General features: G+C 36.2%; 1 protein-coding gene across 9 annotated transcripts in view; it reads left to right on the top strand.

The window, feature by feature from the left end:
* Positions 1 to 24,945, top strand: part of KANK1 (KN motif and ankyrin repeat domains 1) — a 119,468-nt gene that overhangs the window by 62,946 nt on the left and 31,577 nt on the right. For 2 of the 9 annotated variants that reach the window (XM_026703764.2, XM_087926695.1), the window contains exon 2: positions 1,607 to 1,718. The exons of 1 other annotated variant lie outside the window; for it this stretch is intronic. In XM_026703764.2, coding sequence (XP_026559549.2) covers positions 1,682 to 1,718 — 37 coding nt within the window. In that variant the 5' untranslated portion in view covers positions 1,607 to 1,681. Of the gene's footprint in view, positions 1 to 1,606; positions 1,719 to 4,941; positions 5,143 to 17,933; positions 18,237 to 23,095; positions 23,233 to 24,945 lie in introns of those variants that run through there. 6 more of the 9 variants (XM_087926700.1, XM_087926705.1, XM_087926698.1 and 3 more) reach the window with 6 other exon arrangements.

The raw sequence follows: 24,945 nt of genomic DNA, 5'->3' as shown, positions 1-24,945 counted from the left end.
TTAAAACTCAAGGCTGATAAGGATAGAATGCCAGCCTAAGCATTGCTTCAAATAACACGGATTGCATTTTGTCAGTTCTGTTATTTTTAATAATTTAATTGATATTTAGTTTCATCTATCTTCTGCTAGACATAGTATTGTAACAAGCTCCAAAGAGTGTTAATAACCAATAAAAGTAAGATACTGTATCATTTTAGTGTAATAATATTCTAGAAACTCTGCTAAGGAAGAATAAAATGAGGACTTTTGTAAGTTGAATTTTATTTACTTCCTTTTTCTGTGTTATGTATTCGTTTTATTATTTTCTTTCCTTTAAAGGTTTGATAATCCATTAAAAAATTCTCATTGTTATACAGATTAAAAGAACTACGTAAAGAATTTGTGTAGTTAAGGTTTCCTTCCATGCACTCAGTGACTTGTTGGCTTTGTATCCAATGAAATGCATGGACTGGATTTATTGTTAACTAATAGTAGTTAACAGTAACATTTGAATGGTAAATGAGCTCTGTAGAGGTTAAGGTGTTGATCTAGAAACCAGGAGGTTGGGAATTCTAGTCCTGCCTTATGTCTATGGAGATTCTCAGTCATCCAGGTCATGGTTGTCCCAAAGGCGCTTTTTCAAGAGGCAACTGGAGTTTCTAGTTTTTCTTGAAGACGTTTCGCTTCTCATCCAAGAAGCCTCTTCAGCTCTGCTTCAGTTAAAGAAGCTTCTTGGAGGAGAAGCTAAATGTTTTTTTTAAAAAACCCAGAAACTCCAATTGCCTCTTGAAAAAGCACCTTTGGGATAGTCCTGCCTTACTCATGAAAGCCAGGTGGGTGACTTTGAGTCAATCACTCTCAGCCCAACCAAACTCACAGGCTTGTTGTTATATGGAAAATAGGAGAAGGAAGTAGTATTAGGTATGTTAGCCACTTTGAGTTACTTGTGAAGAAATAAAGACAGGATTAAAGAAAAATATCTAAATAAATAAATATTCTCCTACATATCTGTTTATCCTTAAGTGAACAACCAGAAATATTCTTTCCTTGGCAATCAAATGAAAGATAATGTTACTTCAAATTGATAGAAACCAGTGACTGTGGTTTACAGTAAATAGTTTTAAGCTACTAGAAGTAGCAGTTGCATGAGTTCAAATAACATACTTAAGCACTGTGTTTGGAAACCAAGCTTCTGTTATCATTTAGAGACCCTGTGGCTAATAGTATGTTCTGTGTGTGGGTAGCTTGATGAGATTCTTTAATATCGGTAAACATAATGTGCAATTAAGCACAGGAGATGAATAAACTCAGCATGTCTGGTGCAGGTTTGCTTCTGTTCACTAAAAGACATGTGGGATATGTATGTATTGATATAGGTGTTTATGCAGATGGTCTAAACTTCTTCATGTGGTGGTTGGTCCAGCTTGTGGTTCGTTGTAAGAATCATGTTAATTCCCAAGATGGCATGAAGATAGCATCTTAAAATAAAAGAACTGCTGTTCTTAAGGCTTCTACTTCACGACCTTTCAGGTTTGAATATAGAATGGCAGTCTGTATTTGGGGGGCTTTATTAAGAAATGTTTTTTTAAAATAAAATGCTATAATGATTTCTCTTTCTTTATTTCAGGTTGCATGCCTTGGACTTGATGCTTGATTTGCATGACTCTTAACAATCAGGTGCTGGATTTGCCAGTGAGCAAACATGGCCCACTCAGTGAATATTAATGGCAGTTTTAAAGGTAATGTTTCATCTTAGTTGTAAGCAGTCCTTCTTTTTATAAGGGAAACTGAGCCTAATATTTTCTAAATTCTATAAATTTATCTGAGCCTGTGTGGGCACCCTTCAGTTATGGAAATGTGAACACAAAATCTCTACCTTACAATTCTCATTTTAATAATGTCTGTGCTTGGATGGCTCTTACTGGTTCATATTAATCCAGGGTGCAAAATGCATTCTGGATGACTGTAGTTTTCTGTTTTATCAAAAAAAAAAGTGGGGGGCGGCAGAGATTTCAGTCCTTAGAGATATGAAACTTATATTTTCACTATGAGAACTTCTATAGTTAGAAAGGGTACGTACAACATACTATATATGGCATTAGGTTGGAGGCTGCCCTAATAGATAACCCTATGCAACTAGATTTGTATATGTGCAAAATGTAATACCTTTTATTTTTTCATGTTCTACTTGTCTTACAAAGGTGCTATTCAAAAGGCAATTGGACTTTCTTTTCTTGAAGATGGTTCCCTTCTCATCAAGGAAAAGAAAAAACAAACAAGAAAATCCTGTTGCCTTTTGAATAACACCTTTGGGACAACTGTGACCTGGATGATTGAGAATCTCCATAGATACTTGTCGTACAGTTGAAAGAATTAAAGAAAATCGCTTGGTTCACCTAAACTGAAGAAGAACGGACAAGTTAATCATAGTCAAACTAAAGATTGTGCCTTTGAAATGTTCCTTAAGTTGCACAGATGCTCTCACTTACGTTTATCAGAGTGAATAGATCTTACAGTAAGATCATCTATATTGGCTTGCATCTCAACTGATTTCATTCCACCTATCCATTATAACTTGCATCCCTTTTTTAATTAACAGCTAAACATACTTGTCTTCTCTTTTTCTCTATTCCTTTTTATGTTTACATACTTTTCCTTAGCTCAGAGGACTGCCGGCAAGTCCAGTAGCATTTGTTTTTATAATCCCTAAAACCTTTAGGCTCTATTTATAAATAACAAACCATTACATTGGTAAGGTGTGCTCAGTGTATCCTTAAGGGTGGCCACCATGAAGTATCAAGTTGATAGTTAATTATTGCTATGTAAATCTTGAGGAAGCAAAACAAGAAAGTTATGTGGTTTAAATGAGAGATGAGGAAATGATTAGTACCTAAAACAATGTTTTTTAAGCTTGTCAACTTTATGATGTGTGGACTTCAACTGCCAGAATCCACCAGCCAGCATTTCAATTCTTCATTTAAAGAGGACTGGTTATTCTCTACAGAAAACCAGAATGTCTAAAGCACACCATTAGCTCAAAAAGGTTGATCTCATATGTTCTTTGTAATAGTGTGTTAATCAGTTGTTAGGATCATGTATATATGTTTACATTCATTTTATGCATGCTGCTATGTAGAACATTACACCTAAAATGGCAGTGTTGCCTTGTTTCACCAGCCTGTGTGACTGTACAATTACATTTGCATCGTTGTGAAAAACATTAAGGACAAAGCATTTTGACTTTATTCTTTCTTTGCCCAAAAGGTAACTTTTTTGCCAGCCCTGTTCAATTTGGGGGTGTTAGAAACCCTTGTGTTACTCTGTTCTCCTTTCCATCAGTTTTTTAAGAAGCTACAATTCTCTTTGGAATATATTTGCATGTGTTTAGAAGGCCTGGAAACAGAATTTATGGGTGCTTTCCCCAACCCGGAATTTTGCTGATCTATTAAGAATTATATATTCAACTTTCATCATATCTGATAATGAATTCTTTTAGTAGTTAATGATAGGAATTGCAGTCCTGATATGCATGTTACTAAGTTGAGGAATAACTAAGTCTTAGTAATCAAACTTCATTTACATACTGTACTTTTTTTTCACTCTTTGAAAATAACTGTGTGGTTTTCAGCCTCTAGTCTTACTTCATAGGAAGGGCATCTAGGCAGAGTCCCTGGTAAGTTAATTAAAGGGAGGAAACTTCTTCAGGTAACATGGCCCCAAACGATTTGAAAATGTAAACAGGAGGCCTTGAATTTAGTACATGGGTCTCATCATTCAGAAATGGACATAATAGTTTTTGGTGCTATATGAACTTATCCAAGAAATCAAATTACATTAATATTTTTCCCGAAGTCTTTCAAACCCATAAGATAAATAGATAGATAGATGGATGGATGGATGGATGGATGGATGGATGGATAGATAGATAGATGATTGACTATTGGGATTGACTTAAGCTAGTGTTATAAGTATATCAAGGTTCAGTAAAAATATAAAACTAAATAAAACTTTTTAAGAATTTTAAGGTCTTTGCCATCTGGGTAGAAAGAAATTTATAAATCAAATAAACAACAAGCTAGGTAAATAATCTGCTTTAAGATTTAAGTATAAGATGTTAGAATAATTTGGAGGATCACAAGAATCAAATTTTGTTAAAATGTTTAAGTTTTATAATTATAGAAATTATGCATGGAATGTGTGGATATAAATTTGTAGTATAAATTGAGTTTCTTTATTGTCTAATAATAAAGAAACTCTCTTGCAATTATTCACCTGCTAGTAAGAAAAGGAAATTCCACTGTTTAAGGGGTAAATTTTGTTTCAATATGTGCATAAATTTTGTGCTTGCATTTTGCAGTAATCGTGTAATTTTTGTCCAGAGGTTTTTAAAATGCAGATATACTGTAAATGCTTTATAAAAAAAGTGATAATATAAATATTACCTGACAGTAGTACATGTATAGCCTATCATGATTTAAAGCTTCATCTAGCATTTCAGTCACAGTTAGCTTGTCTCAATCTGATTGACTTTTATATAAAATGGAGGCAAAAATTTTAACACTGTTAGTTAGCTTTTTTTTTCTTTGTCTTGTGAAACTCTGCTTTGCTGTAGACAAGTATATTATAACTAAGAAATTAAGTGGTCTGTCCAAATTTCTAGGCCTGTGTGTAATTCAGATTGGCTCATTACTCACTGGGAGTGTCTTAAAGTTTCTAGATGAAAAGTTTCACATCATGCTTTGCTTAGGGATTGTTGAGACTTGTTTTATTCTGTACACCCTTAAGTCCTTAGTTCTAACACACTGAGCTTAGTTTTCATAGGCCTGTTTGTCTAAATCTTGAGCATTTCATAATAGCATTGGTTTCCCTACACATCTGTTATTATATCTCTCTGCTGGGTAAAGGAGTCTGGTCTTGTAATAATAATTGGGCGTTGAGAGCTTTGAAACAGGTTTCTTAATTGCTTTGTGATCAAGGAGTGGAAAGTCACGCTAAAGAGTTGAAGGCTTCCCTCAGAATCCATTAAGGAGTAGAAAATGACCAGAATATTTGCTTATCGATTTCATTGCTGGAATATGGGCTGATTTCAGAATTTGGTAGTCTTCGCACACATATCCCGATATAAGTTATTTCAAGGAACATTCCCATGTTATGCTGCTAATGGTGAGTGCTGAGTCTTTAATTGCATGTTTGAAGTGGATTTGTTATTTTTGTGCATGTTTGTAAGGAATACTGAATCTTCAGTTAACAGTTCTGTATGATTTTTCACCTCTGTGAAAATATTGTAGAAATATAAAATATTTTTCAAGTGTCTGTTGAACACTATAAGACAGCACGTGCCACTGAGATAGTCTAAACATCAAAAGCGTAATGGATCAAGAGGGCTTAAAATAAGATGCTCTCTCTCTCTCTCTCTCTCTCTCTCTCTCTCTCTCTCTCTCTATATATATATATATACATACACATTTTATGAGGCTTGCAATGATTTCATATGTTATCTGAATACGTTTGAAAATGGCTATGTCATTTTTCAGCTGTGCTATTAATCTGTAAATATTTTTGTATTCTGTAAAAGCTATTGATTAATAAATTGTATAAACAATGATTTGGCTGTTTTAAACAATATTAAAGAATCTTTGTCTGTTACATATGAGGTCATTAACACAATGAACCACCTGTTCAGAAGTTCAGCTGAATGACACTTGCTAATAGTAGAGAAATGAGAAAATTCCATTATCTTGAGTATTTAAATTCTGAGTGAATTGTACAATCTAATTCTAGTTGGACTTTGGTATATTTCTGTCACTTTAACCTTGTAAGCAATTTAGTTCTATTTGGAATTCCTTCTTCTTCAGCTTTCTGCTTCCAACACAAAATACATTTGAAAGGATTGCTTCTCACTTTTGATCCGTGTCTGTCTTACATCAGGGGCAGGGAGTGGAGCAGGCAGAAGAATGTTCAGAGTAGATTTACCTGAAAGGGTTCAGATCAGAATTTCATCACTTCTTTCATGTGTGTGATTCTAAAAGTCATCAGTATATACCATCGATAAGAGAGAGATTTGATCCAATGCTATCAGATAACTTTTGGGTTGCTCCAACCTTCCCATTTCCTTGTTGAGGTCATGGTAGGAAGGAATTTCAGAGCATCTTAGAGAAGGTAGATTATTGGGACTCCATTCTCAAGAGGGATTCAGGCCTGGTAGTATCTAGGCAGAGGAGTTCATCCATTCTGCTCCTGTTAAACCTCTCAGCTGCCTATTGACCATGGTATCCTGAACAATCTTTGGGAATTAAGGGTTAGTGGCACTGTGCTCCAGTGGTTCCATTCCTTCCAGGTGGGTGATTTCAGTCGGTGCTTGGAGGTGAAGAGACCCCGGGAACCTTTCACAGGTTGGGTGCAGTGAGGCTTGATTCTCTTCTCATGACTTTTAAACATTTACCTGAAGCTACTAGAGAAAGATTATCAGTTAATTTGGAGTGATCCTATTCTATATTACAATCCCGGGCTCATCCAATGATGTGGTTGAAATTTGCCTTAGTGCATGTGACCTGAGTGGAGAGAAACAGGCTTCTAGCTGAAACCAAGCAAATTGCAATTGCTGCTCATTCAACACAGTTCTATCTCACATTTTTGCTGAACATAGAGAAAAATGATGACAATGGATTTGATGATTGAAAAAGAACTGAACAAGGGGCTGAAGAAATGTTTTAATATTAAGGAGGAAGGTTTGATAATTTGCTTAATTTCTGTTGCAAAGAAGTTAGAAGTCACTTTTTTTTCTTACTTTTTATTTATTTATTATTATTATTTTTGCATATTTTCTTTTTATTCTTTTTTCTTTCATATGTGTCTTTTATTGGAAAATATTTAATTAAAATTATTTTAAAAATGGCAATGTTCCATGTTGCTCAGGCATGGTCCCTGGGAAACCAGGCCCAAGATTCAGGAGACTTTCTGGATTCCTACTAGATGGGTAGATCATGCCATGGTTAGAAAAACATACAGCTTCAGCTGGTGCACCGGTTGCAGCCTTACATGCAGTGGGAGGGACAGTGATGTAGGTTCTCATCACCACCCTGAATGTGTTTTACATGGACTGCCCAAAAACATTTGGAACTTGTGCTAAATGCCATGAGTACATTATCCCTATATTGCAAGCCTTGCAATGGCTGCCAGTAGGTTTCCAGTGCTGGCTTTAACTTGTAAAGTTGTATATGGCCTGGCACCAAAATCCCCATAGTTCTCCATTACTTTTTATCAGCAGGGTGCAGTGGGGTTAAGGCTAGGAAGAGTAGTTTCTTTCTCTAGCCCCCATATTATGGAATAACCTTTTCCCTGCAAGGAGATTAGCTCAATATTGTTGGCCTTCTGGAATCAAATTAAGCAAGCCCTTTTCTAAAGGGCTTTTAAAATTAGTTCAGCGAACAATAATATTTATTGTTGTAATTAGGTTGCTGGTTTTAAGTTTTGTATCTGTACTGCATTTGTTATTATACTGTGGACTTTTTCCCCGCGTGTACACCACTGAAAGTTGCACTGGTTGAGAATTCTAAGGTATATACATAATGTAATTCTGATATACAACTTTTAATTGCAAGTAAGATAACATTTTTAAAAATTCTGCATAAAATGTTCGTCATTTATTGTGTTAAATTTTCTGCCTTATGATTTTATTTCTGCCACCTCGAGCCTATTTCTGCCATCTTATTCTTCCTAGTACTACACTGAACAGGAAATTAGACTAAATTAACACTGAGACCCTTCCAACTTTATGATTTTATGATAATTGTCTACTTAGACTTTTGTTTCCCAAGCTGATATCTCTGAATGTGTTGGACTGTAACTCTAGTAATTTTCAGGTAGCATGACTAGTGGTCACGGATGATGGACTTAATGGCACATCACCTCTAGAGGTAAAGAAGCTATATGGAAATCTTGAAGTCCACCCCCCCCCCACTCCCTTTCTTTTTCTGGTAGCGGGGATAGTATGCTACAAAAGGAGACATTGCTTTCCAAGTGTATTTTCGGGATATGGAGAGAGAATGGAGGCCGAAAAGAAGTCATGCACGCCTGGTTCAGTCATGCTGCCAGAGGGTGAATTATTTTTTCTTTTAATCTCCTAGCAGCACTATTTGGCTCACAAAAATTATGATTTCCTTTTTATGGCATACAGGGCAGTTGAAAAATGCTGTGAGTATATTGATTATTATTGTAGCGACTGGTTTATCTGCAATAATTTGTACAGGTAGTCCTTGACTTACAACTATTCATTTAGTGATCAAAGTTACACTGGCACTGAAAAAAGTGACATGAGCATTTCTCACATTTTTAACCATTGCAGCATCCTCATGGTCATGTGACCCAAATTTGAATGCTTGGCAACTTGGTATTTATGATGGTTGCAGGGTCCTAGGGCCATGTGATCATTGTTTGCAACCTTCTGACAAGCAAAGTCAATGGGAAGGCCGGGGTCATTTAATAACCGTGTTACTAAGTTAACAACTACTGTGATTCACTTAACAACTGTGGAAAGAAAGGTTGTAAAATGGGGCAAAACACACTTAACAACTGTCTTGCTTGGCAACAGAAATTTTGGGCTCAATTGTGGTTATAAGATGAGGACTATCTGTTTACATCTCCTGCTAACCAACCAGGTCAGTTTGCTGATTGCTTAAAAGTATATTGATGCTCTATGAGAGAAGAAAACTTGTGTCCAACATTTGAAAATGAACTAGATAAAACAGTAGAGGAGGACAGAACAGGCATTGAATTCACTGAATTCGTTGAATACTTTATGTCATCAACCTGTCTTCTCTCTGAAATGGTTTTTTTAAAAATACTCCTTGATTTATATCTCCCAAAGAAAGCAAATAAGAAGCATTTGAAATAATTTTGAAGTCTGAACTTTTTCAATGTTGTATGAATTTATTCAACAATCATTGATTCAGTTATCTAATCGTCTTTCATCTTAACCACTTTATAGGTATAAAGAGTGTTTATATTTCAATTTTATATAATCAAATGTTTCCATTTCTTTCCAGGGGATACATGTAGCTTACTTTTTAAGTTATCCTCATGATTATCAGTTCTGAAATTATATTATATTGCAATCCATGTAAGATGTATTTTTGCTTTGTTAATCTTGAAGTTGAATCTTGTCTATTTTGGCAAGAATGTCAATTGCAGATATTGCTAGCTTTAGGCCTCTCTAAGCGGTTTAAAGAGTCAGCATATTCCCCCAACAATCTGGGTTTTCATTTTACTGGCCCTGGGAGTATGGAAGGCTGAGTCAACCTTGAGCCAGTAAGGATCACTCTCCAGGCTGTGGGCAGAGTTTGCCTGCAGTACTGTATTCTAACCATTGCACCAACACGGCTCCTGCCAGCTATAATGTGCTCAGCCCTTGATCACTTGAATTTCATACTGAATGAGGAGTCTTTTGCTATAGCCACTGTTCCCCAAAATTCATGGGATAAAATAATTTACTCTCATAGCTCCAACTGTTCCACTTGACATTGCTTGGTTGCAGTTTTTATCTCAGGTATTTCCACTGTCATTGGTGCGGTTGGTGGAAGTTGTTCAACAACAACAACATCTGGAGGGCTATGTATTTCCCAATCCTTATTTTAGAAGATGCTTAGTTTTTCCCCACCTTATTCTTGACATCCTTACAGGTTGATCTGGTTATGCGGGTCCCAGGGGCAGCTTTGGCAAGGATGCTGATGCTGATACTGACTTTTTGCTTTGTAACGTTGCACGTAGGTTCTTTGTTTGTTTGCTTGTTTGTATCAAACTGATGGGCATCAAAGCAAATGTATGCAGCACTGTGTTCTTAAGCACTATGTTGGTGAAATCTGACGCTTTAAGATTGTGAAGACCAAATATTTAGGTTTTAAAATGCTATTCAACATTTGGACAATTTACTGCCCCAAATATTTGGTTGATTCGATTTTTTATTTATTTTATTTACATTTCCTATTTCTAAACTGCCCAACTTTCTCAGCGTATTTGCTTCATTTTATGTGCTATTCAGATGGCTCATCTATTTCCTCCACACATTCAACAATTGGCACACCAAACAGCAGATAACAGATAATCAGAGTTGGAAGGGACCTTGTAGGTCATCTAGTCCAACCCCGCTGCCCAAGCAGGAGACCCTATACCATTTCTGACAAATGGCAGTCTAATCTCTTCTTGAAAGTCTCAAGTGATGGTGCTCCCAACAACTTCCGAGGGCAAGCTGTTCCATTGGTAGATTGTTCTCACTGTCAGAAAGTTTCTCCCTATTTCCAGATTAAATCTCTTCTTGTTCAGTTTCCATCCATTGTTCTTTGTCTGGCCTACGGGTGCTTTAGAAATTAATTTGACCCCTTCCTCTCTATGGCAGCCCGTCAAATATTGGAAGACTGCTATCATGTCTCCCCTGGTCCTTCTCTTCACTAGACTAGCCAAGCCCAGTTCCTGTAACCGTTCTTCATATGTTTTAGTCTCCAGTCCCCTAATCAACCTGGTTGCTCTTCTCTGTATTTTTTCTAGGATCTCAACATCTTTTTTATAGTGTGGTGACCAAAACTGGATGCGGTGCTCTAGGCATAGTCGTATTAAGGCTTTATGGTATTAGTACCTCACTTGATCTTGATTGTATCCCTCTGTTTAGGATTGCATTAGCTTTTTTGGCTGCTGCTGCACACTGCTGGCTCATATTAAGCTGGTTGTCCACTAAGACTCCAAGATCCCACTCACACTTACTGCTATTGAGCCTGGTTTCACCCAGTCTATATGTGTACTTTTGGTTTCTCCTGCCTAAGTGTAGGACTTTACTTTTCTCTATATTGAATTTCATTTTGTTAGATAGGGCCCAGTGTTCTAGTCTGTCACGATCCATCTGGATCTTGAGCCTATCTTCTTGGGTGTTAGCTATTCCTGCCAGCTTAGTATTATCTGCAAATTTGGTAGGGTTTAGTTAATTCACTGCTTTTACAAGCTGATTTAGCTAAGGATATAGAAGCAGACTTTATCCCATAGAAAACATAAACATTTTGCTAGATTTATAACTGCTGAACTATGCATATTATATATTTATTACTTTATGGATGACTTTCTAACCAATGTTTTCCTCAAACACAATCCCTCTCCCCCAAACAATAAAACAAATAAAAAAATTGCTTTAAGAATCTCTAAATACAGTTTGAACTTTTCCAGAATATAAGTTTGGACTTATAAACATAGAAAAACTACTGCCCTGAAATTGTTTCCTGCAGTCTGAATTCCTATTGTAGTTTAAAGAGGCAGACAAAGCAATACATTAAATTTAAAAGACTGCTCAAAAATAACATACCTGAAGCTAATTATGTGGCATTTCATTACTGACAGCAATCAAAGCACTGATGGAAGTAAATTAGTTGCTTCTTTTCTAACCATGTGGTTCATTGAGCAGATCGAGAGAAGACCTTCCTCGGATGACTGCCTTTTTCCATGGAATGGCTATATGAATTTGGCAAAATTACTGGCTAAAACATTCTGAATTTAGGTCAAGTGAAGGCAGGTTATGGACATATGACGAAGCATCTAGGAAAATATTGTCAGTATTCCTAAGAGTATACCTAAGTCATACTGCACTCTACCTGGGACTAATCTTGAAGAGTATTTGGAAGATGTAGATGGTTCAGAATACAGCTGCACAAGCAGTCTTGGGTACTCCAAGTATATAACACCTTTGTTGCTTGAACTACATTGGATTCTGGTTCTAGGTCTAATTCAAGAAGTTAGTTACCACCTTTAAAGCTCTTGATGGCATGGGAACAGGTTACCTGAGGAACAGTCTTGTCCCAATTACATCAAATCATCGGGAAAGTAAGAAAGGTGTGTTATAGACTCTGTTGGTTAAAATCAGGAAATGTACCTTACAGATTTCATCGGTTAAATAATTTTGATTGGCAGGATCTAGGAAAAGAGCCTGCTCTGCTCTTACCCCTGACGAATAGAATATCTTACTCCCAGAGATGAGGTTGTCCATCAGTCCTTTGCACTTTGGTGGTCGAGGAATGGCCCAGAATTCTAGGGATGTCTGATGGCTTGTGGGTACTCCCTCTGCTTTTTAAAAAACGTCTTAACTTGTCTTCTTAACTCTGCTCTTATTTTATTTTCACTCTGTTTTAATTCTGTTTTTAATTATATTTTTTATGGTTTTATTGTATGCATCTGTAAACAATCAAGAGTCATTTGGACAGTGGCAGGAGTGGTGTTTAAACTGGTAAAATAAATAAAATACTTTTATGATGGTGGTTGTGAAGAGCATTAAAATGTGAAATCAAAGCTATAAGAGACATGTAGTAAAATCTAAGGCATAATATATTTTATATCCAGTTATATTTTAAGTCCATTCACTATCCTCTGGTGCATTTTTATGACAAACTGACAAATGGGCCATGGTGGATATAGAAGTTACTTCATAAATCCCATTAGACGTATCTGACGTATTGAAAAACCGCAGTGATGTTGCTGAATTCATTTCAAACAAAAATATATGTGCAATATTTTCTTTTAGCCAAACAGTGTTTTTTCAATTACCAAACAAAGTGTCCCAATTTAAGAGATTATGCTTGCATGAAATAAAAAAAATCTTTAGGGAATAGGTTAATAAACTGGAGGGTATCAAAATATTTCTTAAATTTGATGTTCCTGGATGTGAAACTAGTTATTCTCTGTTCCCCTTTTGTGGGGGGAATCTACTGGTCCTCCTCATAGACCTTTGTATTTTCTTGCTGTTTATATGATAACCCTGGGAGTAGGTGCCGAATTGCAAATATGTAGTACACACCCTTTGGTTTGTAAGGATTCCAAAAGTATGTAGGCAATTTAATTTAACAGTGCATTAATTAACACTGTTAATTAATTTAACAGTGTCATTTTACAAAGCAAGGTGAGTGGATCCTTTTGATATTTTACTTGTGGATTTCTTTCTGTAAAGAATAAGGGACTACATATGTAGCTTGTTTTGAAAGATTATCGACAGTGACTGTCACAGTCAGACACACCAGATTTTTTTTTTTAAAAAAAACCTTTGGCTTAAGCTTTAAAATTTAATATTTTCAGCTTTTCTGTTTGGAGGCTATTTTGTGAAAAATTGTGGTTGAAATATATATCTACCAGATTTGTTCGGTGTTTTCTTGGAAAGGATTAATTTATACATTCAGAAAGATTGTATAATGACACAAAAACGGAATTGTGTTTCTTTAAATTATGCTAAGCTACTACTCAGAATAAACTCAACTAATGATTAGAGAAAATACAGTTCAGAATACCTGAAGGATTTTTGACCTATAACATATTGTAAAATATCTCTATGCTGTTGATATTAAATAATAATAATTCATGTGTGCATGATGCATGAAGAAAAAAGACTTTTATTTGCACTTATTTTGTGTAGTTCAAGTGTTTGGCTCATTTTCCATCTACTCTTTGTTATTTTGATGAATATTAGTATTTCTCAATGCTAAGAATATTTTTTAATCTTTAAATTCTAGATTTCTGAACAAGACTTTTCACAATTCATTCTGCAATGTACTAACAGGGAATTATGTTTTGAAAAAAGGAAGACCAGGACAAGAATTTTAAATGATAGCCTTTTTCTTACATCATTGCTGTGATCATTTTCAAGAAAATTCTCTTTTTTTTTTTGTTATAGGAAGCTGCAAAATATATGCTAATTGAGTTTTTTTAATTGTGGCACATTAATTTTTCTTCTAGATGTGAGTATTGCATATGAACAAGACAGAAAAATGAGAAAAATCGGTGCAAGTTAGACTAGCAGCTGTATACTGACAAATTTGAAGCAGTTTGGAAGACTAAGAGTACTTCTTGCTCCTCATCTGTCACTGAATAATTCTCCAAGGGCACCTGAGGCATGGAACATGTTTGCACAATTTATGGTTAGTGCAGATGTAATTCCTGAGCCAGCTGGATTTGATTAAAATTACCCGTGTTTTGGTTCCATCCTGTTTTGCCTGCTGCACTTGAAAAATGTACAAAAGTTGCAGTTGGTGCAAAATGTAGCCACTAAGCATTAAGTCTTGCAGATAGTAGGGAATTGTGTAATGCTTGTATTGAGAGTTCTGTGCTAGTTGCCAGGTGCTTACTAGGCACAATGTAAGATATTGATGTTGTACCATTAAACCCACATTGGTTAATCTCAAAAAGCTAAGCAGAATATGACCTCATGGTTTTAGAGAGCAACCCTCCCCGTCAGGAGGAGGGCTTAAGTGGGAAATTGTTTTGCACTTGCTATGTAAACACAAGACAGCAAGGTCTGGCCCCTCTCCCCCCACAAAAAATCATTTGAATCTGTTATTTCCCCAGGCAAAAGCTACTACATAGTCCTTGACTTACGACCATAATTGAGGTTATCATTTTTATTGCTAAGCAAGTCAGTTGTTAAGTGAGTTTTATCTCATATTACAACCTTTCTGGCTAAAGTTGTTAAGTGAATCATTGCAGTTGTTAAGTAAATCTGGCTTCCCCATTGACTTTGCTTGTCATATGGTGGCAAAAGGTGATCACATGACCCTAGGACATTGCAACCATCATAAATATGAACCAACATCCAAATTTTGACCACATGACCATGGAGATGCTGCAACAGTTGTAAGTGTGAAAAAACGGTCATAAGTCACTTTTTTCAGTGACCTTGTAATTCAAATGTCACTAAACAGATAGTTTGTAGGTCAAAGACCACCATTAGTCTGAGGAGGTTCAGGTAAAATAGAAATTGAACAACTAAGTAGCTTGCTTGAACTCTACATGTATGACTCTGCCAGTGGTGGTATTTATCCGATTTGCACCGGATCACGCAAACCGGTAGCAAGAATTTGGCGTGGGTCGCCAAACTGGTAGTAAGTTCTGAATGGCCACACCCCCTCACCCGGTCGCCCTCCCACCCGATGCTTGCTCACCCCGCCTGCCTGCCTGACATTTGCCGAAGATATTTCTTTTTTCCCTTCCCGATAATCAGCTGTAGATAAGATCAGCTGTGCTGGGATTCCCCTTGCTGAGGCCCAGGAAGGCAAAAAATGGAGGGAGGAGCTCAGTCCCCCCCCCTCCATTTTTTGCCTTCCAGAACCCCAGAGTTGCCTTAGGGGAGCAAAAACACCCCCCTCCAGGCTCTTCTGTGGCTAACAAGCTCCCCAAAACAGATGGGGGCTGCAAAAAAGCCACGCCCACCCAATCACATGGCCATTCCCACCAAGCCATGCCCACAAAACCGGTAGTAAAAGTTTTTGAATCCCACCATTGGACTTGGTTGTTTGCACCTAACAGATGGAAAGCTGCAGTCTAGACTGGGAATTTAAAGGGGAGGGGCGGAATCATGGCCTGGTGTAGATGCTTAGATCAGGGATCTTCAAACTTGTCAGCTTTAAGACTTGTGGACTTCAACTCCCAGAATTCCTCCTCTACTCATGTTAGCTCAGGAATTCTGCAGTTGAAGTCCACAAGTCTTAAACTTGCCAAGTTTGAAGACCCTTGGCTTAGAGCCTAAATATCTTGAGAGACCCTCTTGCTTACAATGAGGGTGTTTGGATGTGAGAGTCTCCAAAGGAAATGCTTTGAAGAAGCCCCTGCTGTGACTGAGTCATATATCTTGCATGCAGAAGAGGGCTTTTGATATGCTTCCTAACCGTGGAATGCACTTTCTTAAGGATTGCAAATTATAAGTATGTACTTATTTTGCTTGCCTTTAATTATCAATGGATATTAGTATTAATTTTAAATTTCTAACTTTTTTGTATCTTGTTTTTTCAATGTGTAAAACACCTTGCGTACTCTTTGCAATTAGGCAATCCTGCACTGAGCAGGGGATTGGATTAGATGACACCGGTGATTCCTTCCAATTTTGTGACTAAAATTCTATGATTGTTATGTATGTAATAAATAACAGGTGGAGAAATAATATTCTTATATATTGCTCTGGAAATAAGTCTTCTTTTTAAAAAAAAATTAAATAAAATTAATTTTTAAGGTGAGGAAAACTGACAGAGGGAACCAATAATTCTACATTAAGTCCATAAGAAGCAAGCAATAGCACTAAGCGATAGTACTACTGTTAGATAATACGCTGTAACTTGCTTCTCCTGTTTTTGCCTCTTGAATTTTTTTTACCCTAATTTGATAGATTTCTTCCTTTCCAAAAGTGAAATATTGTAACTTACAATGTTCCAAAGTTATTTGCACCAAGTAGGAGCTGTATTTAGTCTTACATTAGGAGTTTATTATGTATCAAAGCAGAAAGATCAGAGCTAAGCTAATATATATTCTCTTGCTAGATATAATCCACATGCTTTTCATCAACAAACTACTTTTGAGTTTTGCAGCAGCTTTAGGAATGGAAACTGTACAGGTAGTCCTCAACATACAGCCAAAATTGAGCCCAAAATTTATGTTGCTAAGCGAGATAGTTGTTAAGTGAGCTTGCCTCATTCTATGACTTTTTGCCACAGTTGCTAAGTGAATCACCGCAGTTGTTAAGTTAGTAACACGGTTGTTAAGTGACTCTGACTTCCCCATTGACTTTGTTTGTCAGAAGGTCACAAAAACTTATCACATGACCCCAGAACCTTGCAACCATCATAAATACGAACCAATTGCCAATCATCTGAATTTTGATCACGTGATCATGGGGGTGCTGCAATGATAGTAAGTGTGAAAAATAGGTTATAAGTCACTTTTTCAGTACTGTTGCAACTTTGAATGGTTGCTAAATGAATGGTTATAAATCAAGGACAATCTGTACTGTTGTTTCACAAAGGGTTCCTTGAAATACAGTAGCATGGTGTTGAAATTTCAAATGTAGCTTTGCAAATAGATTATAAGTTTATTGAATCTGTGTGTGAGTGAACTGAAAGTTAATAACCTAAATGGCAAACATGTCAACTATTATGACATTCTGAAAAATAATGAATGACCATTTTAAAATTATTTTCTGTCTTTAGAAGTTTGACTTATACTTTGCTTCTGCAATTCCTAAAATTAAAATTATTTTGATTTTTAAGGGAGTATTACAGTTTTCTTGATAATTGGCAAATGTTTCTCATTTGCAAGTGCCTTGTTTTATGACTTATTTTTCTTTTCCTTTTTCCTCTCCTTTCCACATGGAACTGCTAAATATTTTATCACATTTAACTGAATAAAAACTAGGAAGACTAAACCTACCCTGCTTGGGTTCATTTATTTGATAGTTCTATCAAGCTTGCAAGTCAAATTCTTTCAATGCTCAAATCTGCCTTCTTTAACTGCTAGAATGATAGGGCCTCCCAATCAGCTGGATTTACTGGATCTTCCACTTTTGCTCAACCCATTATACCACACCTCTGGCAGGCTGCCCTTTGGCTGGGTGTTCTTCATATTGCTTCTCCAAGGAGGCACCAAAACCTTTACACATCCCTTCTTTCTATCTTCTGCTTCAATCTAGGAATGGCCTTCTTTTAGGAAAAGTGACAAAGTGCCAGCATCCATCCATTATTTCAATATCCATCCATTTACTTCAACTTATTTCTTTTTCTCCCCTTTCTTTTTATGTTCAACAGTCAACAATTGCTTGTGCTAATTCAAAGCAGAGTCTTGTTTAAAATTACTCTAGAATCAGATTGACTATAGATCTGAAGACAGTCTTATTTACTAGCAATAGGCTAAAGCCATCTAATGGAAGATTCTTTCTTGTCCCTTCTAACCTGTGACATGACATTTCCTGCAGAAAGTATTGCACCATGGGATGTTACTCTTTGGAAGAGAAGAAAGCAGAGCAAAATCTGGTCTCTGTACCTTGGAATAAAGTAAACACAAACATTCCCCTTGTCACATTGTTTTCTTGTGACTCATTTTCAACTTCTATATGACCTCAATTCTGCTTGCTTTGTTATATTCAGAGAAAACTTCTGCAGTGCAGCCTGATGGTTGCTTGAATTTCCACCGTACAAAAGGATTTGTTTTCCCTTCGAACTTTGCTTCTCTAGCTTCCTGCTTTGGTTCTCTTCTCCCTCCACAGACAAGCCTGAGATTCCTTTCCCTTATTTTATTTTATTTTTTTGCCAAGTCAAGAGTTCTTTATAAGGATTCAGTACAACAGAAGAAGACTGAATGTGGGAATCAGTGCCTATTTGAATCTGCATGTTAAATGAATTGACTTGCTGTTAAGTGAATTGACTTGCTGATGTGAATCTGCATGTTAAGTGAATTGATTTGCTGTTAGCCATTCTTGCCAGGTAACGAATTCAGGATTAACTTGCTATCCTTTCTTAAAATATGTAAGTTTTTATCTGTGATCTTGAGTTCACAATTTGTGAACTATTCTGTTGAGTCATTCTAGAATTTTTTCCTAGTTCTTATATTTACTCCAAACTACTAGCCTCTGCTATTCTTGTTTTAATATTTGCCTTGGGTGTTGTAGTTAAGAATTCATAGTTAGTTGGGAAAGTGTTGTGTTTCTTTAAAGCAATATAAAAGAAGAGTAGGAAGAAGGTTCAATGACTTGTAACAACTAGACAAAGACTGAAACTACACAGTTAAAATCCCCACTATCTAGCCAGAAATACTAATCTAATTAACTGCTCACTAATCAATATTTGTCTACCTAACCAATTCCAGGAGGTGTTCATAAGAATTGAAATTAAAGGGCATGTGTATCACTGTTAACTCTGTAAACTAGACAAGTTGAAGTTAATAAAAAAGGGTAACTATAACTACTGCTGGTAAACCACATTGACTGCTACTCACTGACTCAGACACTTATACTCGTTCTGCTTTCGGGAGAGTCAGATCTTTCAGAAGTAGAGCGAGCTATCCTTTGCAAAAAATAAATGCAGGTTGCTGTACTCATATGGTTTTGAAGACATCAGTAAAAAGCAAGATGACTGAGCTGATTTTCTGGAGAGAAAAGAAACTTTATCAAGAACATTCTCAACATGAATAATTTCAAAAGCAACTTCCAAAAATATGTTGCCTAGATTTTATGGGTTTGGCAGAAATATGTGTTGGTAGCTAAATATCTTCTGCTTCTAAAAACCAGTGTAATCTCTTTCTAAGATAATAGAGTTGGAAGGGGCTTTTTAAGCCACTGAATCCAGCCCCTTATCAGTGTTGGAATCCAAACCGAAGTTTTCCCCATAGATGTCTGTATAGCCTTTAGTTGAATTCCAACAGTAAAAACAAGGTATTGACCTCATTATTCTGCTACTGAATTACTATTAGGAAGTTTTTTTCTAACATTTTTCTGACATGAATCAAAATCTCTCTGTAGCTGAAAGCACGTTTTGCTTTTTAAGCTCTGGAACAGCGGACAGTTGTTGACATTCCTGTCTCTTGGTATTTAAAGAAGTGTTATCTATCATATTCATCCTCAGTTGTATTTTCAAATGGCTAAATATACCCAACTCCTTCAATCTTTATAGGATTTAGTTTTTAGTTGTCTGATGTTTCCTGTTGCCTTTCTCTAAGTCTAGTCCAGTCTTTCTGGATAGAATTTGTATGCTATCACCACACAGAATGAAATTAATACTTGCTTCCTGTAATTTGGAAGCTGTACCTCTGTTGTTCCAACCTTTTTTTAACCTTATTTTTGCAGCCATTAACACCACCAATTCACATTCAGTGTCTTATCAACAACTATTCCAAAAATGTTTCATTAGTGGCTATTAAGTCATGGATCTTCATCACACAGCTTTGTTTCCCCTCTCCCCAAGTTATTTTTAGCAATTTTGGTTTTTAACCCAGTTATGTATTTACTTAATTGCCAGGCTGTCCATACTGAAATGGTTTGCTCATTTGACATCATGGGAAAAATTGTTAAATGCTTGGCTGGAGTTATATCTAGAGTAATTTTATAATCTACTGTGGAAGGTACCTAATTAAGATACAAGTTAAGATTATTCCGGTTAGACATCTTTTGGACAAATCCATGCTGATCTGGCAATTACTGCGATTGATTTGGCTCTGGAATTTGAAACTCATTCAGAATAAATAGGTATTCCTTCAGCATATTTCTGTCAGTCTCAAGTTTTGACACTGCTTTTCCTTTTCACAATTGCCTAGTGGTGTACTCTGTCTTGGAGATAGCTAAGCCAAGATAGGAGTCCAGTGCTTCTGTTATTGTTTTGTTAATCACTGTTTTGCCATTCTGTGATTAATTAATTAATTTTCCCAAGAGGCCACATGAGAAACTGGGGCTGTTGTGGAAGGCTGAATCAGTAGGACCAAGACGTTACTATGAAGTGTGTAGGCACCCAAACACATGAATAAATTGGAAAAAAAATACCAGTTGCCTTCAGAATAAAAGTAATAGAATTGTATTGCATTCATGGCATACACTTATTTATATTTGATTTCTAATTTTCAGTTGATCTCACAAGGGCCAGATAGGGATGTGGCCTGGTGACCGTGAAGTGCCCAGGCCTGATCTATAGTATCCCTGAAGTGTACTTTACCTTGATGACTTACACTTCTTTGTCACTCCATTATCTGCCCTTTTCTGTTTTCAGATCACCAGGCCTTTTTGACAGCTATGTTGGCTATTTATAGCTGATTTCAATTTTTGTCTTTAGAATGTTTGCAGTTGTGCTTTTACTGTTCCCTCTTTTAGGATCTTCCCCTATCTTAAGCTCCTTCTTCCATCTGCTTGCTTCTAATAATTTGGAGTACATTGAATCTGTTTTTCTTTTTAAATTGAAGGATGTGTTTTGATACTGTCCGCTTTTGTTCCCCCACCCCCACCCTAAAATCAAGAATTTCATTATTTCATGTTTGCTTTGTTCTGATGTTGCTGCTATTTCCTGATCTTCAGCTAAGTATTCCCTATTGGCTACTATCAAATTAAGAATAGCTGAGAAATGAGCAATTTGGTTAAAGAAACAGTCTTGAACAAGAACTTCTTTCTTAGCAGATGATGGGAGAGTCAAAGTTCCCCATTACTTTTATTTCCCACTTATAACAAAGCCATTTGTTTTGGAAAGGATCACTAAGACATCATCATCTTGGTTACATAGACAGCTATAAATAACTGCAACCTTGTTGCTTTTATTTGTTCTTCCACTTTTTTAACCCAGATGTTCTCTGGAAAATTGTGGAGCTAATTCACTTGAATTTCTGAGTAGTTATTGATATTTTTAACACGCAGGATAACTCTTTGTGTTGCTTCTTTAAAAACAAAAACAAAAAATTACACCCCTCAGTTGCTACATATACTGAGGAAGTACCCCATCAGGTCTTTATTATCTCTACTAAATAATTTATCTCTGCCTGCACAGTGGTTCTGATCAGCTCCACGTCCTTATCTGGCCAATAATTTTATATGCAGTAGAAATACTTATAAGGATTGCCCTGGCACCCTTGTTACATTTTAGTATACATTATGAAAAAAAAAATCTTCTCTAAGAAATGACAATAGAGGGTATTGTTTTTTGACCTATTATTGGGCACTATTTGTCCTTCCTCAAAATCAGTGCAGAAGATTATATTATTCAGAATATGGCTGCTTAATTTTTTTTTTTACAAATAATGACTCATAAAAGCCATTGCTCCTGTTCACATAGTTAGTATATCCTGCTTTTGAACTCTATGGCTTATATCCCTTTTTCCAGCCTAGCACCCTGAAACAATATATAGTATCTAGAATTTCCAGCAGCATAACCTTCTAGGAATTGCAGTTGAAAATGGCTTACATCTTAGACATGAACTACCAAGGGGGATAATTTCTTCCATTCACGTTTTTCAGATTTTTTAAATGAAGAATACTGCTTGCTATTTGAAAAATGTGGAGTATAACAGGAACATAATAGTCAATACCTGTCCTCAAAAAGATACAGAATTCTCTCCTTTTCCAGAGTCTTTCAAGATATCTGTGATTATTGTTCCATTGTCTCTTTCAGTGCAGATTATGGTCTCGTTGCTGCTTCTTTTGGTTTATTATCCATAAATCAAAATCTCTCTCTCTTTTTGTAATAAGTTTTTATTTTACGTTATAACATACAAAATTTCCAATTTCTATTGAACAGTATGTTGTCTGGCTACAAATCATTTTAGGAAATAATAATCACAGCATTTATAACAATATTCATTGCATTAATATCAATTATATTAATATTAATAACCACAATAATCATACTATTTGTTCAACTAAGTTAACGTATCTTCCTTATATCACTAATCCGTTCATATATTTCTCTGTTTCTAGCTCCTGTCAGCTAACCATTGATTTTGTCAGCTAACCATTGATAAAATAAGTCCCAAGTCAAAAAATATTCAGTTTCTTCCTTTTCCTTAATTGTAAGTTTTAGCTTATCAATTTCTGCATATTCTAATATTTTTCTAATCACATCTTCATCTGTTTGGAGTCTCTTCACTTTTCCATTGTTGTCCATATACTATTCTCACTGCACTCAATACATGTAAAATCAGATATATATTCCTTTTGTTATACCTGTCTGGTAGAATGCTCAGCAAAAAATGTCTCTGGTTTCAAATCTATATGTTGTTTTATCATTTTTTCAAGCCATGTATGTATTTTTGTCCATTTTTTTTTCTTTTTGACATGTCCACCACACGTGACCAAGTATCTAGTGGCATTTCTAACATTTTGTAGATTTATCCTTAAACATCTTTGCTAACCTTAAGGGTGGAAAATGCCATCTATAAAACATTTTATGAAGTTTTTCTTTGCATGCAGTAGACATTGTTGATTTATAATGCCTATTCCATAATTTCTGCCATTGATCTAACTCAATCAAATAGCCAAAGTTTTTAGTCCATGCTATCATGGTCTCTTTTACTTGTTCCTCTCCCATCTTGATACTTAACCAATAGCTATGTATTTTATTTATTAAAAGGAAAAAAAAATCATAAGCCAGTATCTCTGTGAATTTGTAATTCAGACATAAAAGCAATCAGGATTGATGGGCAAATAGAAAGGGCCAAAGAATTAGATTTGAAATGCTCAAGACATAGAAGATATTTTTAAACTCTGTCAGATCTAGCCTGGACTGGAGAACAAAGATTTAGTGAGAATAATGGACGTGACTAATAATTGCAGGAAAACTCTTTCTCTCCTTTCACAGTCATTCATTTTTTCCAGTCCAGATCTGGGGAGCCAGAAATCTCTGAGTAGAGGAAGCCAGTCAAAACCTGGAAGATTCTTTGTTGATGAACTGCAATGTATAGTTCAGTGGTTTAACACTTGGGGAAATCTGGGGTAATATCCATCTGATGTTTGTAAGTATATTCAGGAAAATTTCTTAAGAAACTTTTTTCAAGGTTTATTATCATCCTGGAGTCTCCTTTAGTATTGTTGTTCTTTGGTATCTGTCCTACAAATTCTAAATTAAGGGCTGATGCACAAATAAACAACAACAGTGGGCATAGTCAACAGAGTGATGAAGCCAGGCAAAAAGGAGGAAAATATACTCAGGGCCAAGTACTGGACTGGCCTTCTGCAGGAGTGTGGGTTCTGTAGCATACATAACACATGAACCCTGCCAGAGACGGAGGCTTCTTCAGCTAGATTGGAGGAGCTATTGACACAACTGTTGTGGCCAGTTCAGACTCATTAGATCAGGGCTTCTCAACCTTAACAACTTTAAGATGCGTGGATTTCAATTCCCAGAATTTCACAGATGAAGAGGAATTACAGGAGGGTTATCAGCCTGAGTCGGATTCAGCTTGAAGAGTTACAGGCAGGGAAAGCTTGTGTTGCCTAGCAACCAGGAGAGGCAGGTTATTGGCCCCAGAAGACAGGTGGGTGGAGCTAATTCCCTCCAGTGCAAGGGCCCGCTTTGAAGAGAGGAGGACTAAAGAAAGGCACTTAGCAAAACTATTGGCCAGAAACAACCGTGCCCTTCTAAAGGAACAAATGTGGGTCACGCCTCTCCTATATAAGGGGAGCTGCATGCCTCACAAATCAGTTGATGATGGCATTCCTCTACGGTCCTCAACTCTTTAACCTGTCTGCTCAAGTAGTGATCCTTGACTCTTATACTACTTTTGTTTGACCCAGTACCTCATTTGGGATTTGAACTTTCTCTTGCCTCTAACTTAAGCTGGTTGAGTTTAGGTTGACTGGCATTTTGGGCATGAGAAACTATTATTGTTTATTCAAATGTTTTTGCCATTAGAATTCTGTTTAAAAACACTTTTAGTAAAGATAACAAAACTTGCCTACTAAGTGTTATAAGGAAACTGAGCAAAGAGGTGGCTGAGGGAAAGTGGGAGATATCCCTTCTTCATGAGAGAAAGGCCCAGGAGAAGCAGTTAAAGACAACTGCTTGAGAAGCATTAAGGGATATTATAGTTAATGCTAGAGCCAATCTGCCTTTCTATTTATAAAAGCTATTGTAAAGGATGAGAGCATTGCATGGAGTAAGGACAGCTGTCATACTCACAACAATACTTGGTTTTTGTAATGCATATTATTGTTTGTAAGAAAGCTAGTGATTGAAAACTGCTTATAAATGGGAGCTGAAAGAAAGAAGGGAAGGAAAGAAGGGGAGATTAAAGAAAAATGAGATATTTAAAAAAGAGTTCCAGAAGGGATCCAAAAGATGGTCTGGACAGGATATGAGGAAGAAGCAAGTTTGTGCTTTACAATCATGGTCAGTGATAAGAAAGTTAAGAAGTGTGATTCAGAGGGGTTAAAGTCAAACATGTCTCAAAATCTGATTCTCTATCTATTGTACTTTGGTCTGGATGTGTCCTTAATAATGCATATAAAGGCATTCTAGCCAAATGTGCAAAAAATATGAACTTTAACATGTTTCTGCTTCATGAAATTTAAGATCTAATGAGGTATGTGCACTTGGAACTCCTTGTCACTGTAGGAGTTGGCAAGTTGTGTGAAATATTTGTACTGAATTTATTTTCCTTTCTCTTGGAGCCAATGAAAGAAAAACAAACGTGTTTTTTTTTTTGGTGGAGAGGTAGTTTGGTGTT

Source organism: Pseudonaja textilis, chromosome 2 (assembly GCF_049901715.1).
Source record: "Pseudonaja textilis isolate UNSWEBS1 chromosome 2, rPseTex1.2, whole genome shotgun sequence".
Lineage (NCBI taxonomy): Eukaryota > Metazoa > Chordata > Lepidosauria > Squamata > Elapidae > Pseudonaja > Pseudonaja textilis.
This window is presented reverse-complemented; position numbering and strand designations above follow the sequence as displayed.